This window comes from Peromyscus californicus, unplaced genomic scaffold (genome assembly GCF_007827085.1).
Source record: "Peromyscus californicus insignis strain IS unplaced genomic scaffold, ASM782708v3 Scaffold_15__1_contigs__length_86483966, whole genome shotgun sequence".
In the NCBI taxonomy this organism is placed as follows: Eukaryota; Metazoa; Chordata; class Mammalia; order Rodentia; family Cricetidae; genus Peromyscus; species Peromyscus californicus.
In genome coordinates, this window is record NW_026294447.1 from 47,564,424 (window position 1) to 47,583,171 (window position 18,748).

The 18,748-nt window shown below is 39.2% G+C and overlaps 1 protein-coding gene across 6 annotated transcripts in view; it reads right to left on the reverse strand.

Annotated features, from left to right (window-relative positions):
- Eml5 (EMAP like 5) overlaps nt 1-18,748 on the reverse strand; it is a 115,352-nt gene that overhangs the window by 9,937 nt on the left and 86,667 nt on the right. For 2 of the 6 annotated variants that reach the window (XM_052738732.1, XM_052738734.1), the window contains exons 28-34: nt 12,891-12,969; nt 11,147-11,276; nt 9,759-9,857; nt 8,637-8,657; nt 3,511-3,684; nt 1,847-2,055; nt 7-164 (exon numbers count right to left, since the gene is read on the reverse strand). In XM_052738732.1, the coding sequence (XP_052594692.1) occupies nt 7-164; nt 1,847-2,055; nt 3,511-3,684; nt 8,637-8,657; nt 9,759-9,857; nt 11,147-11,276; nt 12,891-12,969 (870 nt within the window). Of the gene's footprint in view, nt 1-6; nt 165-1,846; nt 2,056-3,510; nt 3,685-8,636; nt 8,658-9,758; nt 9,858-11,146; nt 11,277-12,890; nt 12,970-15,219; nt 15,229-17,285; nt 17,301-18,748 lie in introns of those variants that run through there. The other 4 variants (XM_052738737.1, XM_052738733.1, XM_052738735.1 and 1 more) reach the window with 4 other exon arrangements.

Here is an 18,748-nt window from a genome sequence, read left to right on the forward strand (position 1 = left end):
ACTCACGGTCTTTCCTTTCCACCAGTCACGATCAGTCCATCTCTCAGGGTGGTATACATGGCAAACACAGGCCCATTGTGCGCTCTAGCCACCACTCTACACAATATGTGATCTTTCCACACACAGACATCACCACTGATGGTACCTGTAAACGTCAAGTTATTCTGAAAAGGAGTGGGGAAGGGGGGAGACAAACTCATCAAAAGTTCAAAGAGAGGTCGAACAGATGTCATCCTCTATGTGAGCAGAATGCTAGTTCACCCGCTTTGACAAAGCACATGCAAAGGGTGGTGGGCGACACTGCACTCAGGACAGGAGGCTGAGTGATGCTTAGTTCCCGTAGGGCCTTCTCCTTTCTCAAGTCTGGCTTTGTTAGTGAGACTAGCCTTGGACAAATCTCTCCTAAAATACTGTAACTCTAGTTTACACTGTTCTTTGAATCGGTGCCCTCTAGCTATCCAAGAACTAATCCAAAGGTCATGAAACACTAGGAGCAAAAACAAGGGACAGTTAGGGATAGGGGGTGAAAGTAACGAGTTTTGTAAGGAATCTTGTCATAGAAAGTAAATCTGTTATCGACAGCGAAGTTAGAGACCTCACTAACTCTTGCAGATCTAGGAAAGTGGCTACTTGGTGCCTCTCTGCAGTTAGAGTATGCTGCAGCTATGAACACCAGTGCTCTTTCCTCCTTGTCTCTTTCCCAGTCTCTAGCATGGAATCGTCACATGACTCCCTGTAAATATGTATGTAGTTTTATGTTTTCAGGTACCAGTTATAGCATTTGAAAAATGCTTAAACTGAACATAAACCTATCTTGTAAGAAAATATTCTGGCCACACTACTGCTTCACACATTAAAAAGCTACTTTTCTCCTATAATAGCTGTTAAGTTTAGTATTTACTTTTTATTTATTTATTTATTTTACCAAGCATGGGCACTTGGCTACAAAGTAATTTTATGAATAAAGAAAGTTCATCTACATGGACAGATCAAGTACCCGGGTCATTTCAATGGAGGTTTCCTTCTGGAAACAAGTGGCTGCTCCTATATTAAGAATAAACAAAAGGTTCCATTCATTTGATAGTGTTAGTCATTTTTTTAAAAAGCAAGTGTATTCAACTGTTCTAAACTTGTGACTTTCTTTCTTAAAATATATAATATTTCTTAAAATATAAAATATATAATATTTTAAGAAAGAAAGTCATGTATTTTTTAAATCTACTTCATTTTCTGTGGAATTTGAAAGGCCTAGCCAGGGCAGGGGATTAAAGGAGAGAGATGTGATTATACACTGCAGACCCAGGTGGACGGGATGGAGACAGCAAGAGGCTCCTGAACACTCCACTGAGGCAGGGACTGTGTTCTCTGCGCTCAGCTCCCTGCTGCCCTGATTCAGACACTGGCCCTGAGCACTTCCAACTACAAGGTGGACCACGGTTCTGGTGACAGAAAGCAAAGGAAACACCAAACTCAAGCCTGCCCTGAAGGCCCCTGAACATGGTTTTCTTGATTTCCTTTTCTTTCACTATCAAACATGTGAGGTGCACAAGGAAGCATGAGGATGGCTGTGATCGAAGCTTGTGGAGGGTGATAAATACATGACTAGTGAAGCCCTGGAGAATGATCATGTTCCAAGGATGTAAATGGTTTACAGTAATTATCTCATTCACTTTCTTGCGACTCCTTAATGTTTAAAAGGACTAGACTTTTTAAAGATGACAAATCCTTGACCAGGACTTGTACTGTCAGGTTACAGTTCCTAGTCAATATTAATGTTGTTTATGAATATACAGCAAGAAAACTTCAGGTCATGACACACCATCACACAGCATTTTAACAGACATACTGCACCAAATGCAACAGCAAGCATCGTCTGCATCCGGGCATCCTCCAGTGTGCTCAGAAGCCCCTTTTTGCTGAGAAGAGCCCTTCCTGCCAGGGTCCAGAACTTCACGTGCTTTATACCCACAGAGACAAACTGGGTATCTGAATCTGGTCGAAATTCTGCTACAAAAATACGTTGGTTGTGCCCAGCTCTGCAGGCAATTCTGGCCCCTGATACAGAAGACACAACAAAAATTTCCAGGTTAGCATAAGATTCAAGCTAATCACCAGGACTGAACAGTTTCCTCAAATCGCACGGCTTAAAACAAAACAAAACCCCCTGACACAATTGCTTACAAGGAGGCCTTGACACTTGCCCTACTACTTAACAATCACATCACTGGGTACACACATCTTCACAAGTGACACACATTTATGGGCTACTCTGTGACAATGTAGGGGCCATTTTAAGGACCATACCTTTTCACATGTAGTTCCATTAATTTCTCATTACATAAATAAAGTGTTCTGTCTGGAGTGTGTTAGGGAATTTATTCTATTGGTCTTCCATTCTCAATCCTGGCACTCTTGGGAGGTAAAGGCAGGTGGATCTCTATGAATCTGAAGCCAGCTTGGCATCTATGCAGTGAATTCTAAGCCAGCAGGGCTACAAAGTGAGACCCTGTCTCAAAACAGAATGTGTGTGTGTGTGTGTGTGTGTGTGTGTGTGTGTGTGTGTGTGTGTGTGTGTGTGTCTTTTCATGGGTAAGAGATGTGGTTCAGAGGCAGGTTACCTATGTAGTATGTGCTGTGGGGAGGGGGTATGTGTGTGTAGGTATATGTATGTGTATAAATATGTGTGTGAATGTATGCATGTGTATGAGTGTATGCATGTATAGGCACGTATGTGTGTGTATATGTATGTGTGTTTATATGTGCATGGGTGTGTGTGTATATATGTATGTATGGGAGGAGCATGTGTGTGTCATGTGGGTGTGTTATATATGTATATGTGTATTGTGTGTGTAGGTATGTGTTATGTATGTATGTGTGTATATATGTGTATAGGTATGCATTATGTATGTGTATATGTGTGTTTATGTGTGTATGTATGTGTTGTATGTGTGTATGAGTGTGTGTGCGTTTCATGGGATGTGGTTCAGTGGCAGATTACCTGTGTAGCATGTGAAAGGCGCTGGGTTGGATCTCAATACACTCTGGAATTTGATATGTAGCCCAGGAAGGCTTCAAACTCATGGCAATCTTCTTGCCTTATCCTCCTGAGCACTGGGATTAAAAGTAAGTGCTCCCATGCCTCACAATCTTCATTTTTTTATTAAAATACCTCAGAACTAATCAAATCATTAGCAAAAACAGTTTCTTACTGAAAGGAAATCATTGCAATTCATTGTTATTACTAACTGTGGTTTCATTATTTCATGTTTTAGAGCTTATGCCCTCCCTCACTGGAGTTTTCAAAGGGACACATACAGTGCTACCAACTGTGTACTATGTGTTTATAGGACTATAATGAAAAGTTGCTTCAATCACCAACTTAAGGCAAATGGTAAAAGAGAGCATTCAGACAGCCCTGGTATTCTTGTGAGAGTTTGTTTGTGCTTTTGTTTTGTGTGTATGTGTTGCTTTGTTTTGTTTTTTTAATCACACAAATGAAAAGAATCCTACCTTCTTGCCATCTCCAAATGGTGATGGTGTGCTCTGGGTCTAGCCCCACAGACAGCAGCAGCTTCCCAGTGGCACTGAAGCTGACAGAGCACACACCCTTTGAATGGGAACATCTTAGTATAGACAGTGTCTGCTTGTTCACCGCATCCCAGATGTGCACAGATGGGGCTGTAGCTAAACAAAGACAAAATCCAAGTGTTACAACCATCTCCAAGTTGCCACTTCAGAATCCAGCATACTCCTACCTTGGAAAGATGGAAATACAGTTTATAATAGCTCAAAGCTGAAGCGAAATTTGAAAAAGGAAATAAAAGGGAGGTGGAAGGAAAGAAAGGGAAAAATACAGAATCCTTCAGGATTCATTATGAGTTCGACTTTCAAGAAAATGGCGCTTGGGCAAAGAAATCAGGCAAGAGTATTAAGCAGCTCATTAGACAACGTGTGTGTGAGTATAGGAGGCAGCAGCCAGTGAGAGGGCCACAAGCTTCACACATGGCGAGGCTCTGGAGTAGAAGACTTGAGTTATGTTTTTTTCAGTCTTCAGAGAAGTTATATGGAAACTACACACATTTAACACAGTGCATATGCTACATGCAAGTAAACACTCAATACTGATGTCCTCGGAAAGCAATGCAAAGCACAGGCAACTGGCAGGCAGCTAACAGCAAAGCAGCTAGACAGACCCCATGGGAAATGTAACTCCATAGATGGAATCTGGGGAAAGGCCACACACACTTTAGGACTTTTTAAAGACACAATGTCACTTGAAAAATAAAACTGTTACTCTTGAGAGGTATATTATTTATCCTTTGCTATTTAAGTTCTTTTGCACCCTTTCTGCTCCTCCTGGGAAATGAACCAAGGGCTCCATGCTTACTGAGTAAATGCTTATCACTGAACTACATCTCAGCCTGCTTCTCTTTATTGTCTAAACTAAGATATCATAGTCTTGTGCTATCTTCTTCTCAAATTATACCCTAAAATTGAAGTTAATTCAGCAGCTAATTCAGTTGCCGAACATAAGCACTCTTACTAAAACACTCAAAATACTAAAGTACATTTGCTTCTAATTATAAACTGCAAAGATGAAAAAACATTAAAGAAGATAAGCTGCCTGGAATTATTTTATACAGGAGGAAATTCTGGTCTTCTTTAGAAAATAAATTCTGATAAATTTGGACATTTTATAACATACGCTTGCAGTGGGTAGCCATTCCAGCTTTGATCTGGAAGTTCCAACCCCCATTGAGGCTTCGGTAACTGTCACGCCTACAAGGCAGGGCCAAGGGAGGCGCCTAGAGACCCGAGATCCAGATGTGCCAGCTCTCTTGGTTCCTGGATGCTGGAGGTAGACCGAGCAGAGTTCTCCAGAGAACAACGCCAGACTGCGCTAAACCTTTCCCAGACCCTGTAACCTATCCCTTCATTTGTGAGTTACCCCACAAAACCTCCCTTTTAACTACGTGGAGTTGCCTTAATAATTTCACCAATATATGCTATTTACACTGCACAAATGATAAATCTAAGAAACCTTCAAATAAAGCAATTAAACTATGTTAAATTAGAGATATGAAGCCTTTGCTTAGGTTTATCCAAATGTCAAACATCAAAATTACAAGGAGATATAAAGGTTTTACCAATAATGAAATAGATTACTTCTATCTGTAAACTTTGGGGGCTGGAGTATATGTCAGTTGGTAGAGTGCTTGCCTACTATGCACAAAGCATGGATTTTCATCCCTAGAACAACATAAAAAACCAGGTGTGCTGGCATACACCTACATTCCTAGGTCTCAGAAGGTGGGGACAAGAGAATGAGAAATCCAAAGTCATCCTCATACATATAGGGAGTTTAAGGCTAGCCTGGAATACATTAGCTCTTATCTTAAAAAAAAAAAAAAGGAAGGAAGAAAAATTTGTCACAATTATTTGAGTATTGAACTGAATCCCTCATTCATTAAAAGTCAAAGAACAAGCCAGTGAGCAAGCCTGCAAGATGGCTCAGCAGGAAAAATTGCCTGTTGCCAAGCCCAAGGACCTGAGTTTGATCCCCAACAGCACACAGTGGATGGAAAGGGAGCACTGACTGCCACAAGATGTCGTCTGACCTCTACATGCATGCTAGGGCACAAGTACACATCCAAACAAACAAATAAATAAATGCAATTTTTTAAATTTAAAAGTGAAATTACCCTAAAAATTGGTAAGGAATATAAGGTGGCTTAAATCAAAAATACAAATGTGGCTGGTTGGTGGTGATGCATGCCTTTAATCCCAGCACGTGGGAGGCAGAGGCAGGCAGATCTCTGTGAGTTCAAGGTCAGCCTGGTCTACAGAGAGAGATCTAGGACAGCCAGGGCTACACAGAGAAACCATGTCTCAAAAAAACCCCAATAAATAAATAAAATGCAATAACTGCTATTACTGTGTATAGTTTTCTGGAAATGATAAACATTAAACATTTGTATGCCTGTTTACAAAAGGTTCCTCTGAGATATTTTGCCATACTATATTTGCCAACATACAATGTGATAGACAATAGATTTTTAGTAAATTATCACTAAATATACTATAAATGATAAAGCATTCTATTTGTCTAAAATTCAAATAGCAAGTCCTTGTCAACTGAATTACAGAACATGTGCATGTGTGATGCTGAGGGATCAAGTTCTGGGCCTCCTGAGTGCTAGGCAAGCACTGTACCACTGAGCCACATTCCCAATACCTGCACTTCACAAGACTTTATAGACAAAGAAGATGTAAGACGCTGAATGTAAAATCTGTACATATGTTGTTATGGGGGCCTTACACATTTGGACTACTCTAAACTTACATCTGTAACAGTATTTAACTGCAAATTCTTAAGGGTCTAAAGTTACTACAGATGACATGATGTTTATAAGGAAGGTTTTAGCATTTGGAAACGATTACAATGAGACTCAGGTAACAGACATGATCTTCTCCCTCCCTTCAAGTGTGCACAGGGCCTACCACAGCAGACAGTACCTCCTACTTCCTTCTGTATCAAAGTTGTCTTGCTTGGTAACTTGTATTTATTTTTGTGCCAGATACTGAATGCAGAGATTTAAATTTGAGTTACACCCCAGCCCTTATACCATATTTCCTAACATCTTCGTTCCAGGCAGAGGTGTTTTCCCAAAACCTCAACTCAATAGGGGTGGGTAAAGCCAGGATAGGTGTGCTAATATCAGTACTCAAGCCCTATTTTCTCTCTTTCACCAAATCTGGCTATCACCCATCTCTAGAAAGCCAAATCCCAACTTTTCACAACCACCTTTAGCCCTTTAATTTTTTACATTTATGTGGGGTGCACATATGTACTCTGGCATTTGTGTGAAGGGGAGGGGGAAGAGACAGAGACAGATAGAACGAGTATGTACAGGTCAGGATATGCATGTAGAGAGCAGAGAGAGCAGAGAGAGACAGAGACAGAGAGACACAAAGAAAGACACATAGAAACACACACAAAGAAAGAGACAGAGAGAGACAGGCAGGCCTCCAGACAGACACAGAGACACAAAGACAAAGACAGAGAGAGAGAGACAGACAGAGAGACACAAAGACAAAGACGGACAAATGAGAATGAACAGAGATATGTGTGTGGCCACACACGTGCCAGGCATGTATGTGGTGGACAGAGAATACCTGAGGGAGTCAGGTCTTTCCTTCTACTCTGTGGGTCCCAGGAATCAAACTCTGGGTGTTAGACTTGGTGGTAAGCACCTCTGCCTGCTGAGCCATCTTGCTGGCTCTAACAACCATTTTTTAAACTTTTTAAATTTAATCTGTGTGTCTTTTATATCATGCATCTTGATCCCATTCATTTCCCATTCCTGCATATCCTCCCTCTGCCCTTGCACCCAAATAAAATTTAAGAGGAAAAAGAAAAGAAAAAAAAAAGGGGGGAAGGGAATCTCGTCATGAAAGCTGTAGTATGGCACAGTGAGCCATGCAGTAAACACTTTTGTCCATATATCTTTACTTGCAAGTGTTCACTGCAAAGAGTCATTGGTCTGGTCTGAGACTTCTGGTTTCTGCTACACTATCAATGCTGGGCCCTCACTGGGACTCCTTGGTCATCCCGCTGTTGCCCCGTGTTGTGGAGATGCTGCAGCTTTGGGTCTGCAGGACCGGCCCCTTCACGTGCTGCAGCAGATCACAGATGGGGTGGATGTTGGTGGGCCAACATATAACCCTGGTTCTGGGCCTAGGTACTTGCAGGGTTGGTCAGCCTGCAGCTCTCCCTTGTCCTCACCACATGATGCCACATGACAGATGGGGACAGCTTTTCCATGCTCACAACTTGGAAGCTAATTCATTCACACACCTCCACCAACAGGATTGGCTCTACTGTGCTGCCCAGGCGAGGTGTGGGGCCTGCTTACAACCACTTTTGACCGTTTCTTGTATAGAAATAGATTACTTCTCTCGAAGTTACTAATTGGATAGCATAAAAATGAAGTGTTTTTTTTTTTTAAAAAAGGACATTCCTATCTCCTAGTTTTGCTGTCAGTACAGTTTAATACAAAACACTTTTGATTTGCTTTTCTTTGAGTCTTTTTGTAGCCCATGCCGGCCATGAGTGCGCTATCTTTAGGCACCCTCCCTCACACTGGGATAATAGGTACATGCAACCACATCTAGCTAAAAATGTCTTTAAAATAAAGTTTTAACATAAACTGTTAGGTAAGTAGACTGCACTTTGCCATTTATTTTTTTTCACTTTTGTAATACAATAAGTATTAGCTACTTAGTAAGAAAATATTCTCTAGAGATTTCTGTTTCCTGCTCGTCATTAGAAATACAGTATGATTTTGTGCTTGGACTAGTCCCCTGCTGATCTATTTAACACAGAAGCCAGATCCTTGCTCCCTTGGCTACACTCAAGAGTAGGAATTAGCAAATTGTCACCATTGGGCCAAGTCTATCCTAGCACTTAAAAAACGATGTTATTTGTCATTAATATTCTATAAGCCATATGTGGAGCAGTAAGATGTTTGGACTTTTGGGGAAGAATATAATATTTGTATGTACCTTATTACTTATACTTCAGCTATTATTACTATATAATATAACTAAAACAGAAAGTATTCAAGTTTCCATACCTGACATGTCTGCTGAATCACCTATAATGAAGAATCAGTTAAAAAGAAGCTATCAATAAATAATATAATAATAGTACATTTATAAAACACAATTATAATTTTGTTATTTAATTGACAAAATATCCTATACAAAATTAGGTTATTATATAAAATTGAATAGACTGAGAGAAGGCACTCACTTTCATTATCTACATATATTAATGTTCTATGAACGATCCTTCAGTCTTTCTTTCAGTGTATTTAATGAAATACATAAAATTTTAATCATAATAATTTGTAAAGTAATACTGCTATGAACCTTTTTGGGTTTATAAAATGCACTGCTGATTACACTTTGGAGGTTTGATGCATCTGTGCCTGCAGGAAAGAGTTATATCTGAGGAACGGGGCAGCAAAGACAACCCAGAGAAGAACAAATTCCTGACTAACAAACAGTATCTGCAGAGCTAATGAAGATATCAAGATACTGACTAGCTAGTAAAGTGAGTGAAACAATTGTGACTCACTGAGACCCCCCCAACACATGCTAATTTGAATAATGTTTACCAGTGTACTTGACTGGCCACATCTGTAATGCAAGATCATGGTAATTTTCTGACTGTCGATTTAAACAGACCTGCTATCCTACTCATTGAGTTGTCAACCTTGATTTTTTGACAGAAGTTAAAAATAAATCACAGGTACATTTCAAACCATTGGTGAATCTGATCAATACTAACGCCAAGCAAACATTTTTAAATGCCAAGGGATTCTTTAACATGAAACAGAACTTCATTCTCTCTTACCCAACCTAACCTTTGCTGAACAAGGGCTCTATCCCCATTGATCTAGTTCATTTCTTGGCTCCCCCTTTCATCCTTCCTCCAAGTTTTATATACTATTGAATGCAAACGTTTACTGACAGAAATTCCTGCAAAAGCTAAAGGCCCACTGTTTACACAGTAGTCTGAGCAAATTCCGATAACCAAAGTCAAGCATAAGGTAATCGGGCTAGGCTGCACATGCATACGCGCATTCTGAGCAATCTACAATTTAATACACTTCAACTTTTCTTAGGGTGCTGAAATTATTAGAATAAAGTAAATGGTTCAAACTACTTTTTTTTGAAATACAGAAACATACCTACTTGGCCAGTTGCCACTATGTTGATAAATTTGGGGTGCTGATTTACAGTGAGGCACAGAATGTCATCGTTATGTTCCTGATAAAAACTCTGAGTCCCTATAAAGAAAGAATTTGAGAGTTAACTTTAGAAACTTTAAGATGCAACAGCCAAATGCACTTATTAAGTATAATAAATTAATTTATTTGTTCACTCGAAATACATTTTGAGCATTAACCATGTAAGTGATTACCAAGGAAATGATGACAATGAGTTGATAACCTTCAAGGGATAGAGCCCTGGAAAGGATAAACCACGGACAACCTGAAGATACCAAGTACCATGAGAGACAGATGAACAAAAGGCTGGGATGTAGCTAACTATGCATGCATACACATGGTTCACCTGAACGAAGTGGATGGTGACGAAAGCAGCAATAGGGATGGAAAAGTAAGCAGGTTCTAGAATTACGGAAGACTCCGAATACTTGCCTATCATCTTCCCTCTTTGATTTTGTAAAGAAAAAGTTTACTAGGGTCACAGAAAAAAGTAATTACTCATTTATCAATCTGGGTGCTGTTTATTCATATTTCACATTCATCTTATAAGCAGTATTTTTTTGTTTATCAGAAAGCTAATATGGTTCCTCTAGCAGTACTGACAGTGAAGGGACCTTTCAGAGGCTCCAAAAGCAGTCCATGAAAATGATAACAAGACTAAATCAAACAGGAGGTAAAGTAACTCAGTGTGGAAATGAAGTCAGGACAGCAGGCTGGATGTAGATTATAGAGGACCATGTACAGCAGGTTCTCCACAACCTCAACAATTGCACTAACACACCTATGCTACTTACACTTACTTCCTCAAAGCCCCTGGGTGTGGCAGTGCACACCTGCAATCCCACAGAGTCAGGTGGATCTTTATGAGTTTGAGTTTGAGGCCAGCCTGGGCTACACAGGGAGTTCCATGCCAGACTGAGCAACTTAAGGACTTGTGTCCAAAAAATAAAAATAAGCAAATAAATCTTCTTAAGTTGAAATGTGTTTTGTATTTTTCAGAGCAGAAGGTCCAGTGAGAGGAACAAACAAGTAATTATAGGCTACTGGCTAAACTGGTGGAAAAGAAGCTAGCAGACACTTCTCTGAACATTACAACACAAACCCAAACTGACAGGAAACACTCAAAACCAAAGCAGAACAGAGACAGGCAGATCTCTATGAGTTGGAGTTTGAGGCCAGCCTGGTCTACATAGCAAGTTCCAGGCCAGCCAAAGCTACATAGTGAGACCCTGTCTTGAAAAAAAATTTAAATAAGAATACTATTTTTAGTTTTAACAAATAATTTTAAGCTGCTAGATACGAAGTTCTAAAGTAAAAACAGTGTGTGTCAGGGAATTAAGACCTCCTACCTGTGGCAACATTGTGCAGAATCCCAACAGAGGCCGTGTGATAGATTATATCATCGCCATCATTTAAGTAGTGCACATTGTTCCTGCAGTCTCTGCCTCGATAGCCAAAAGCAAGCTCCAACACAAGATCCTACAGCAATGACAAAACCATTGTCCATTACATCCTTCCTCGGCGTGAATGTTCACTAGAGCTCTGGGATACAGACAGTACTAGCATTTTCTGTCAAAGGGAGAATGTGCTTTTGAAATCAAGCTTGACATTTAAAATTTTTTTAGCCTTTCAAAATTTCACATATACATCACATAAAATAAACAAACATATACATATATATAATATACTTTATCTTCCCCCACTATCCTCTCATCCCCTCCCCCTCCCGCTGAACCCTTTCTTCCCAAAAGCCCCGTCTTACTTTCCCATCCCTTGGAGTCCTACTGCCTGATTGCTGCTGTGTAAATGTGCATGAGTGGGTGGTTATTCACTTAAGAAAGGGCAACTTACCAGGGGCTGTACCCCTGAGGAGCATGATTTCTTTCCCCCAGCAACCACTGACTACAGCTCCTTGGGGAGAGGGGCCTCTGAGGCTACTCCCTATTGGTGGTGGAGTATTGATGGGCCCAGTCTTATGCAGGTGACCACTACAGCTGTGACTTCATGGGTTCAACAGCCATTAGACATACTGTAACATGCTTTCAGCGATGGAAACACACATTCCATATTTTTAAATATAAACTTATAAAAAGGAGAAGGGAATCACAAGGTCATCTCATTCCAATAGAATAGATTTAAGTTTCCATGTGTTAAACATTGACACATTTCTTATGTCCAAAGGAATGTTTCAGTGTGTATTCATTGTTAGTCCAGGTACTTGTTCTACATACTTAAGGTAAATTATGTTCAAATTAGACACCCAGGAGAGCCCAAAGCTGTTTCTGACAAGTCCTGGGTAAAGTTCTGGCAGAGAATCCTACAACTAGAAGTATTCCTTTTCATTGCCTTATGGGCGGAGGGAGGGAGCTCCACTCATCACCTCCTGTAGCTGTACACCTTTCTCACGGCGGGTCCAGCACAGCTTGCTTGTTTGCTGCCAGTACTTGCTTTAGGAAATGCCCGTGAGAAGGTTTCTTGAAGGAAGAGAGAAAGAGACACAGTCTCCATGTGCCCTATACATTAAATGTATCACATGAGTAAAAAGTTCCTGAAATAGTGCATCTAATGTTTAACTTATAAAATCAATTTACTAACTGTAAGACACGACCAAGATGTCTTTGCTTCCCTATTCATTCATGAAATCATTCATATAAATTTACATTTAGACATTTCTCCAAGATACAGATCAATTCAGGATATTACTTATGCAACAATAAAAGACTCATTTGAGCCGGGCGGTGGTGGCGTACGCCTTTAATCCCAGCACTCGGGAGGCAGAGGCAGGCGGATCTCTGTGAGTTCGAGGCCAGCCTGGTCTCCAAAGCAAGTTCCAGGAAAGGTGCAAAGCTATACAGAGAAACCCTGTCTCGAAAAACAAAAACAAAAAAAAAAAAAAAAAAGACTCATTTGAAATTAAGAGAAACAGAGGGTATCAATCTAAATTTCAGACCTGAGTAACAATTAAGCAACCAAGTTTTACAACCAACTAAGCAAAGATAATTCAATATACCCAATTTCACGAAAACTAATGGCAAAACTTGAATGTTTTATAAAAACGAAGCTTGGGAATATTGAGAAATTTGCTTTCCTTACCTCTATGGGTCTCTTCTTCTTGCCAACATTGTTTGACTGAAGTTTCTCTGGCTGTGGTGGGGCCCTACTCACTGGGGGCCTGCAAGAGAGGAGTGGGAAGGAGGAAAGACAGTATTATCAGCCTCCACTGATCTCCCAACTTGTCCTCCAGAAATATGACCCTCCCCAAAGGGAGCCCACTCTCTTTCCACTAGACTGTGCTCTCTCTACCTTTATAACTTCTAATGTAGAAAGGAAGAAAGAAAGAATATCTTATTCAATTTTACTTTTATTATCTTTCGTCTCTGTCTCACAATGTAAATAACATAGCATAAGAATAGGCAAATATAAGAATGCTAGTTTGACACACTCAAACATATCTGGATGGGTATAGTATCATCAAAGCCTAGATTATTGCTCTGAAGCATCCCTTATGGCTTACACAGCAGATAGCCAAAACATTCTGACAGTGAATTTGGATGACATTTTCATGAACTTTCTACACTATTGGTAACATAATTCACAGGAGTTCAAATTTCTAACAGCATGTTCTCCATGCTCCTCCACGCCCTTTACTATGCCACTGCCTGAATTCCCTCATGGTGGCTAACAGCATCCACAGCAGAAAGTTATTCAAGGAAGACATTTTATATTCACAAAGCAAGGTAAACCACTCAGCACCCCCAAAAGGTCATTACCACAGTTACTGCCTCTAACTTTCCCTCTTCCCTAATCTGTTTATGGAATAATTATCACCTTTCCCTACAAAATAGCTTTTGAATCAAGTCCTCTCTTATCTGCTCAGAATCTGTTATTCCAACAAGGGCATAGATTCACATTTTAAATTATATAATTGTGGAAGAACTTTTATAAAACCTTTTATTTAATTTTTAAAAGCCACTTACTAGTCCATCTCAACCATTATTCAAATATTTTATAATCTAAACATTGAATCTAAATCATCTATTAATTCCTCTCTAAATTTTAAATATTCAATTTATAACTAAATTAGAAAAGATACACATTAATTTTATAAAAACTTCCAACATTTAATTATTAATTAAAGCCATATAGATTTCAAAATTACTGTCAAGTTACATATTTGTAAAGCTAAAAGAAGTGTTGTATCTTTTAAGATATGTGTGTGTGTGTGTGTGTGTGTGTGTGTGTGTGTGTGTGTGTGTGTGTGTGTGTGCATGCCCACATGTGTACATGAGTCCATGCATGTCTGAGTGTATGTGTACCATGTGCAAGCAGGAGCCCACAGAGGTCCGAAGAGCTGTCAAATGCCCTGGAACTGGAGTTAAGGATGGTTGTGAGCCACCATGTGGATGCTAGAAACTGAACCTAGTCTTCCACAAGAACAGTCAGTGCTCTTAACCACTGAGCTATCTTTCTTAAAGATTTATTTATTTATTATGATTTATTTATTTATTTATTATGTATACAGTGTTCTGCCTGCATGTAGGCTTGCACACCAGAAGAGGGCACCAGATCTCATTATAGATGGTTGTGAGCCACCATGTGGTTGCTGGAAATTGAACTCAGGACCTCTTGGAAGAGCAGTCAGTGCTCTTAACCACTGAGCTATCTTTCTAGCCTGATGTATATTGATCACACAATATAAAATAAATGCAGTGTTGGGGATCTAGCCTGGTGGCAGCACGGTGGCCTAGCAAAAGCAAATCCTGGATTTGATCCTGAGTACTGTAAAACAGTGTTAAATAAATGTACATATTCACATAGTGCACGAAATAGTCTGTACCAAGCATTACTAACCGGTATAAAAAAAAATACCTTTAGCAAGAATGTGTAACTTTCCAAAGTAAACATAGAATTTTAAAGTTCAAACCTTCACATTTTTGAATATTCTTAAGTAAAAATAGAACTAAATGTGTAATATTTAATTATATTCCTACCTGGAATATTCCTACCTTAACTAGTTAAAAAAAATGACAGAAAGCCTGGCTTTTCTTTCAAGTCAACTTTGTTTGTGAACTTTATTCAACGTGTAAGTACCTCATAGCTTTAATTCTAATCCCATTAGCAAGCTTTACTTCTATAACCTTACGTAACAATTAAGCATATTCTAATTTTATAAGGATTATTTACATAAATCCTATTATTGCCTAAAATGAAATTATTTGGCTTGTAAAATTATACAATTTGGATGCACAAAATGTTAGTAATACAATGACTTATGTGAGCTAAACAATTCAGATGCTGCTCCTTTGGAGGGAGGCAGTGGGAGCAGAGGTGGAGACGAAGCATCACTGCTCACTAAGGGCAGACAGGAGAGCTGACAAAAACACAAAGTCTGGTCCTGTAAACATAACAAGGACAGGGTTACCTGGATCCTCTTTTCAGCAGCAGGGAAAAAAGGAAAAGGATTATAACACATGTTTGAATTTTAAACATGATTATAGAATCTCACATAATAAAATATTGTTAGGTTTAGCACAGATAAACTATATTTCATACATTAAAGGCTTGTACTTAAGAAAAGCTTAAATTAATCCATTAATGGCAGAGAAACCAGAAGATTAAAAAATGAAGACATATGAGAATTCAGAATGTGCTGTGATAAATTTTAGAGTGTCATTCCTCTTGACTCTGTTCTTAAGGAAGGAGAAGAGAACCTTAGCCAGGTACTGCTGGGCTGCTTTTAAAGAAACTGTCTCGCCGGGCGGTGGTGGCGCACGCCTTTAATCCCAGCACTCGGGAGGCAGAGGCAGGTGGATCTTTGTGAGTTTGAGGCCAGCCTGGTCTACAGAGCGAGATCCAGGAAAAGGCGCAAAGCTACACAGGGAAACCCTGTCTCAAAAAAACCAAAAAAAAAAAAAGAAAAAAGAAACTGTCTCATGAGACCATCCTTCACAGCTAAGAAGGTTCTCCTGGTATCAACTCAAGCAGTCAGACTCAGTCATTCATGGTCTTACTGAGTTTGAGACTTGGCTAAAAAAGGAAGTATCATTAAGAAGAAGAATGCCAACTGAGTGCGGTAGTACTCATCTATAATGCCACACTCTGGGAAGCTGAGGCAGGAGGATTGCTGTGAGTTTAAGGCTAGCGTGAACAACACTATCAGTACCAGGGCAGCCAGAGCTACAGAGAAAGACTGTCTCAAAACACATCTCTCCCACTCCCCAAGAAAAAAATTCCCTTAATAGCAGAATGAAGCTTGGCAGGGGGTATGTGATGGAAATCCAGCATTCTAGCGGCTGTGAGAAGGGATCTCAAATGCCAGCCAGCTCTGGCTACACTTCAAAATTCTGTCTCAAAACACCAAAATCAAATCAAATCAAAACACAAGGGTCTGAGGATGCAGCTGTGGTGGAACACTTGCCTATCACCTGAGGCCTGGATTCAGACCCAGGAGTGGGAGGACAGATATGACAACATAATGACTAACAGAACTGAAAGGGAGCACAGGTGTCTCCTTTCGCAGCTTTCCTGTCAGATGGCTGTCCAAGCACACTGTGACAGTGAGGTTACTTCACGTAAAAAGCTGTCCATATCCAAGACAGCAATTACAGCTCCACTTAGCTTCATGTTTCAAACAAGTGATTCCTAGATAACGGAGTGTCTTAGAACAGCCTTCTTTCACTCTGTGTTTTCTTCTACAGTACTCAGAACAGCCAGGGTTTCCTTTAACATGGAGCTCAGTTAAAGGAAACACTACTTTCCATACTAGGTGTGAATGCTTCATTTCTGTTAAAATCGTGTAAGATTATGTGGTCCTGCTCAGACATCAAGCCATACTCTGGAGTCATTTGTGCATATATTACTCTGTTGAAAACACAATGAATTTCCCAGACAATTAATTTCCATTGTCAAATTATTCAAGGACACTGACTGGGTTTCTGAACAATCTGGTCTCAAATGCACTTTTCATCCGTATCTCCCAGCATTTTTCTAGAAAGTGGCATCTTTTTTTTCCTTCTAAAACTGGCTCATTTCCATGCTGTCTCCTTTAGAATTGCTCTGAAGACACTTTCATCTCATTGAAGGCAGCTGTAAGCCAGCGCTCCCACAGTCTTTTTTATCCATATAATTGTGTTAAACACAAAAATACCATAATTACCGCATTTTTAAAAAATGAATGAGTGTATTAAACATCATTAAATGGAACAAATGGTTTATAAAGTGAATAAACTTTCATTGATAAATACATACGACTATGTTAGTTTTCACGGGCATCTAAAGGAAGTACTAAAACTCACGGATTCATGAACAGTCATTTGTAAAATTATAATGAAGACCTACTTCCACAATAACCCCCACATTTCATTTTCTAATTGGTTTTGTCAAGTGTAACTAAATGTTTTACAGCAAAAATTAATATCTTGAAATACTCTCGGAATCAAAGTAGACTAATAAACATTTTGATAGGACATGTTTTTTAAAAACACTTACCTTACTACCCCCTGTCTTTGAAAGGCAAAAAGGAGAAGAAAGTGGGGAAACACGTAAGAAACTGATGGTGACTATACATAACAGTAAGTAAGCAGAGTAAAAGTAACAGCAAAAGAACTTTAAGAAAATACAAAATTTCTAAGTTTATAATGGATTTTGGATATTTTAATTAAAACACTAGAAATTTGATTAAAAATTAACTACCTTAGATACAAAATACTTGCTATAAAATACTTACTAAAAAAGAAAGTCATATCACTATTAAAATCATTCAGCAAAATAATCCACAAAGTATTAACTAAATACAGTAGCAATCAATAGTCATTACAAATATTTCCTTTAAAGTAGATGATTCAAGGCTTAACTGATTATGAAGTAACTGATTAATATTTAACGACTAATATTAAAATATAAAACAACTATTTAAACAACTAAAGCATACTCTGAATAATACATTCAAAACTGGCAGAGTATGTATTGCCTTTTATCTCCTCTTATTTATCATTTTTGTGTGTGAAAATGAGGCTCTTCTGAGCCACATTAGTGTCATCTGCCTCAGCATTTTCAAAAGAACTTAGCAGAACTGGCACTACAGAAATTTAGAATGAAATGCAAAAAACACTTCAGGACTAATTCTGAGAAGTTAGCTGCAAAAAGTCCAAACGAGAGCTGGGCATGGCGGCTTACACCTTCCTACCAGCACCTGCGATGCAGAGGCAGAAGAAGTATGCACAGGAGGAGGCAGGCCCGGGGTACCGCACACAGGGAGTTCCAGGCCTGACTGGGCTACAACATCAGACCCTGTCTCAGGAAAACCAACAAAAACAACTAACTAACGGAAATGGCTGCCGCAATGAAAGCATTAAAGAACTCTTCAAAACAGGGAAACCTTTCCATCTGCCGTCACATGGATCGCTTCACCAATGAAGAGGAGATCTGCTTTACTGTGACAAACTATGTCTTCCAGAGTAAAGTTAGGTTATATAACAAACTGAGCTGATGAATGATAAAATTTCTCCTTGAAAAAATCAATAGACCTTATGGAAGAGATTATGGCACTTTTTACTTTTCATTATGTGGGAGATAGAAATTTCCTTAAATAATACTAATTTTTCAAATATTTAATTTACAAAACCCATATTTGTTTGTATGTGCTCCATTCCTGTGATTAATAAATATTAAGGTAGTACTGATTACTTTGTGAATATGTAATCTCAGGATTAGTATTTTAGGTTACTTTTTCTTTCTGTCGTCTTCTCCTTCTCCTTCTTCTTCTTTTTTTTTTTTTTTTTTTTAATGAGACAGGCTCTCACTTTGTAGCCCTGCCTAGCCTGGAATTTCCTTTGTAAAACAGGCTGTCCTCATGTTCACAGAGATCTATCTGCCTCTGCCTCCTAAGTGCTGGGATTACAGATGTGTGTCATCATGCCAGCCTACCCTCTTTTCATTAAATGAGTGTGGTC